The sequence below is a fragment of the Hylaeus anthracinus genome, unplaced genomic scaffold, assembly GCF_026225885.1.
Source record: "Hylaeus anthracinus isolate JK02 unplaced genomic scaffold, UHH_iyHylAnth1.0_haploid 11989, whole genome shotgun sequence".
Taxonomy (NCBI): Eukaryota; Metazoa; Arthropoda; class Insecta; order Hymenoptera; family Colletidae; genus Hylaeus; species Hylaeus anthracinus.
This window is the reverse complement of record NW_026534337.1, coordinates 250,858-254,809: the sequence shown is the minus strand read 5'-3', so window position 1 is coordinate 254,809 and position 3,952 is coordinate 250,858. Positions and strand designations below refer to the sequence as shown.

Genomic DNA, 3,952 nt, shown 5'->3' with positions numbered 1-3,952 from the left:
TCGCAGTATAAAGTTGCATGTATATTTCTCGAGATTATCCATTATTTCACTATTTTTCAAACGTAAAATTTGTAAATCCTATGATATAATGAGAAATTTAACTTTACAATGCTAGGTTTTATTATCACTAGATACATTCGGATAAAAGAATATTTCATATTTTGAAACAATACTTCTGTTTCTATCTATGACATACCAATTACGTATGATGATACTATAATTATCTGTTACACTTTATATATTTTCAGATATCAAACTATATGTTTGTTCTTCAAAATTGAAGACTATAACTTACAAATATATACATTATTAACACATAACGTATCGCTAGTAACGTAACAAGTGTTCAGAAAAATAATTAGTGTATATTTACGTTATTCAAGTGCTAAGAAAAATCAGTATTTAAAGACGTTTCTCGAAAGTATCCATCAAACCAGTTGGTTAGCGATAAGCAATGTGTTATGTGCTTAAATACTTTTATGGAAGACTTTATAGCATATATTACACAATAGTATATTATTACAGTATTAAATTATTAAATACAAGGTTCAACTAAGAGTTCTTTTAAGAACGATATAGAAGGCACTTGCAACGGTTCAAGCTTTATAGTCTTCAATTTTGCCAAATATAAGGGCAAGACATTAGTTACTTATAATGTTTGATTTACACTAATTGCAACGAAGTACGAATTTTTACATAAAATTATGTTGCATTTGAAACAATTTATTCCTATAAATTGAAACCCGGAATCGAATTTTTGAACTACTTTCAACTAGCATTAGATATGTCGATATCAATTGTTTCTTCCTTAAGCAAAGCCCGTTTGTCTTCTTTGGGATTAGTTTGTCGCTTACCACCTATTTTACGTTTACCTCTATTAAGTACACCATTTTCCTCATCCATCATGCGCAAAATCTGTGTCTGATCGGAGCTTTCTATAGGTGCTATTGATATATCGCGAACAGCGCGAAATTTACCACAATTGTTTAGATGTTCGTTTTCTAGCCGAAAGAAATTCCAAACAAATCTCCTGAAAACAAATATTGGTATGCGTTCTCAAGATAAATATTACATTGCCACTAAACGTACCACTAACGTTCAAATGAACGACTTAAACTCTTTAAGTGCTGAATATTGCTTGACCAGAGAAAAATTCGCATGAACAGCACATGTCTAGTGGTACAAGTTAATATTAATTGTGAGACATAATTGTAATTTTCTTACACCAAATTAAACAGCACAAGAAAATTATTTTTGAAAATTAATGAATCTGAGTATTAAAACTCAATACGTATAACAAAAAATATGGGAAACATTAATAATTTTGTCTCAAGCGCGCGGGAGATAGAAAAGATTGACAAAATCATAATCCACATCGCTGGATTTCAATGAATGCATATACAATCCCTCCCAGTGAAAATTGTACAGGTCATATTATAAGAATTACTGACTCGATACAGTGGAAGAATAAGGAATTTGGTTGTAAATAACTGATAAAACTATAGTTTAATACTCGGTCATTACTCATACTCAGTTATAAAGAATTAAACATTATTCTTTTTTAGTCTGAAAAAAAAAAAATGCCTAACGTCCGATATTGACCTAATACTCATAAAATCGTACAGCAGGCTTTGAGTATAACAAAGACAGCAAGTGTTCATTCGTTATCGTCCTGCGACCTTTCCTGGTATTAGCTAACGAACGGGTAAAGAAGAAAAGCTGTCGAATCGTGTTTTCGCCTAAGCAGTTAATATCGCTACCGTGGTGATAATATACTTATAATTAAGAATTACAAAATAACTTGTTCCTTGTGAATACGTATATATACACTTGAGTTTAGTCACATGTATCATTACTCTTTATGTTAAATAAAGTTTTTCGCTCATAATGGTTATGGGGCCAGTCACAAAATAACAGGTGACGTAAAGAATAGTAAAAGATATAAAAGCACGTGTTAGTGAAAGTGCGAATATCGCTAGTGTAAGTGAAAAAGGAAAAATAAGGACCTGTTGCATCTAAAAATCACGAAACTCTCCGACCGAGAGAAGACCACAAAATCCCACGAATGAAGAGGTAAGACAACACCAGATTAATGAAAATAAGGCACTTGCTGCGATCAGATTAAATATAGAGGGACGGAAATGTAAGCCAAAGACAGTGCTTAGTGACGATAAAAAAGAAAGTTTATCAGTAGGAAATGATGTAGAAGCTAATCTTCTACAAATAATGGAGCCACGTAATGTTGAGGAAGCCCTAGCGTCCCCGCAAGCCATTCAGTGGAAAAACGCAATCAAGGAAGAGCTAGATAGCTTATCAAGTAGAAAAACTTGGGAAGTCGTCAAACTCTCAGAAGGAAAGAAATGCATAGGTTGCAAATGGGTGGTGAAATTGAAAAGAGACGCAGATGGACAAATTCAAAGATACAAGGCGAGACTTGTAGCTCAAGGTTTCTCCCAACAAAGGGGATTAGACTACGATAAAACGTATTCACCAGTGGTCAGTTTCTCCGAGATCAGAATAATGTTAGCAATAACAGTGAACTTTCAATGGTACACAAGGTATATACGTATTAAATGGGCGTATTTATGTGGAGAGTTGGAAGAGGAGATATTTACGAAATTGCCACCATTATGCGAGAATAAAGAAGAAGGATCTGTAGCAAGATTGTTAAGACCGATATATGGATGTAAACAATGTGAAAGGAGTTGAGACAAGAAATTGGATCGTTTTTTAATTAAAGAAGGATTCAAGAGACTAAAATCCTCAGGATGTACATACGTAAATGGGCATTGGACGATTGTGATTATATATGTCGATGATATTTTTGTATTTTCCAGACGCCAATCGACGATTACGGAACTAATAAATTCTATCCGTAAAGAATACGAAGCCAAGGATTTAGGCAAAATAAGTTACGATTTAGGTGTAAGGATAGATAGCAACGACGCTGGAAGTATTTCATTGTTACAGAAAAATCACACGGAGACAATCTTAAGAGGGTAGACACGGCACGTGACCTTTCCGCTTTGTCTGGTCGGTATTACAGCAGATTTTTCTGCATAGAAATGGTAATACCCATAGAGACGTTTTCCGATGAAAACGAGGTGGTGCCTTCTGCTATTTTTGAACTAAGCGAGATACATAATTCGCTCTTAGCGAGCGAAAATGAGATACATATAGTCTCTCTCTCCCTCTCTCTCCCTCTCTCTCTCTCTCCCTCTCTCCCTCTCTCTCTCTCTACTGTCTGTCCCTTTCTATGTTGGCGCTCGGCGTGTAAACAGAATCGACATGTCGAAATATATCGATATTCACGTTAGCAGTCGCACTCAGTAAGCGCCATTTTATACCGATTTCCTGAACTAAATTTGGTACGTGACTTGCTCTGCATTATCGTCAAAATGGCGGAACTCGTTTTTGGAAATAATTTCAGGACTTTTCGTTTTTCGTCCTTATATGAGAATATTTGAGGCTGAGTGAGGGCTCATTCAAAAGAGAAAGATTCAGTGCAGCACGCTCTGGCCACCGTTTGAGCCTTAAAACTCTTTTAATGACCTAAAAATGCTTGGATTCTGCAGGTGTATTATATCGTATTTTTGCTCTACTTTGGACACTCATATTATTAGATATGAACAAGATCTCGTTAAATCATGACCAGAGCGTGCTGTATTGAACCTTCCTTTTTCGAATGATCCCTCATTTAGGCTCAAATATTCTCATATAAGGACGAAAAACGAAAAGTCCCGGACCCCTTTTTTCGCCCATTTTTACCGGTAATGTCCACCTCGCTGCATTACCCGTGTCTTCCCCCTTAAAGGAATATAACATGACTAACTGCCGCAGAGCACCCACACCATTTGAATCAGGATTGAGACTTTCAAAGGAAGATGCTCCACAAACTCCAGAAGAGAGAGAGAGAGAGAGAGAGAGAGAGAGAGAGAGAGAGAGAGAGAGA

At 35.6% G+C, this 3,952-nt stretch overlaps 1 protein-coding gene across 3 annotated transcripts in view; it reads right to left on the bottom strand.

Annotated features, from left to right (window-relative positions):
* LOC128888021 (xenotropic and polytropic retrovirus receptor 1 homolog) overlaps positions 1-3,952 on the bottom strand; it is a 21,555-nt gene continuing 17,603 nt past the window's right edge. For 2 of the 3 annotated variants that reach the window (XM_054144606.1, XM_054144607.1), the window contains exon 10: positions 1-1,030. In XM_054144606.1, coding sequence (XP_054000581.1) covers positions 769-1,030 — 262 coding nt within the window. In that variant the 3' untranslated portion in view covers positions 1-768. The remainder of the gene's footprint in view (positions 1,031-3,952) is intronic. The other variant, XR_008460139.1, reaches the window with a different exon arrangement.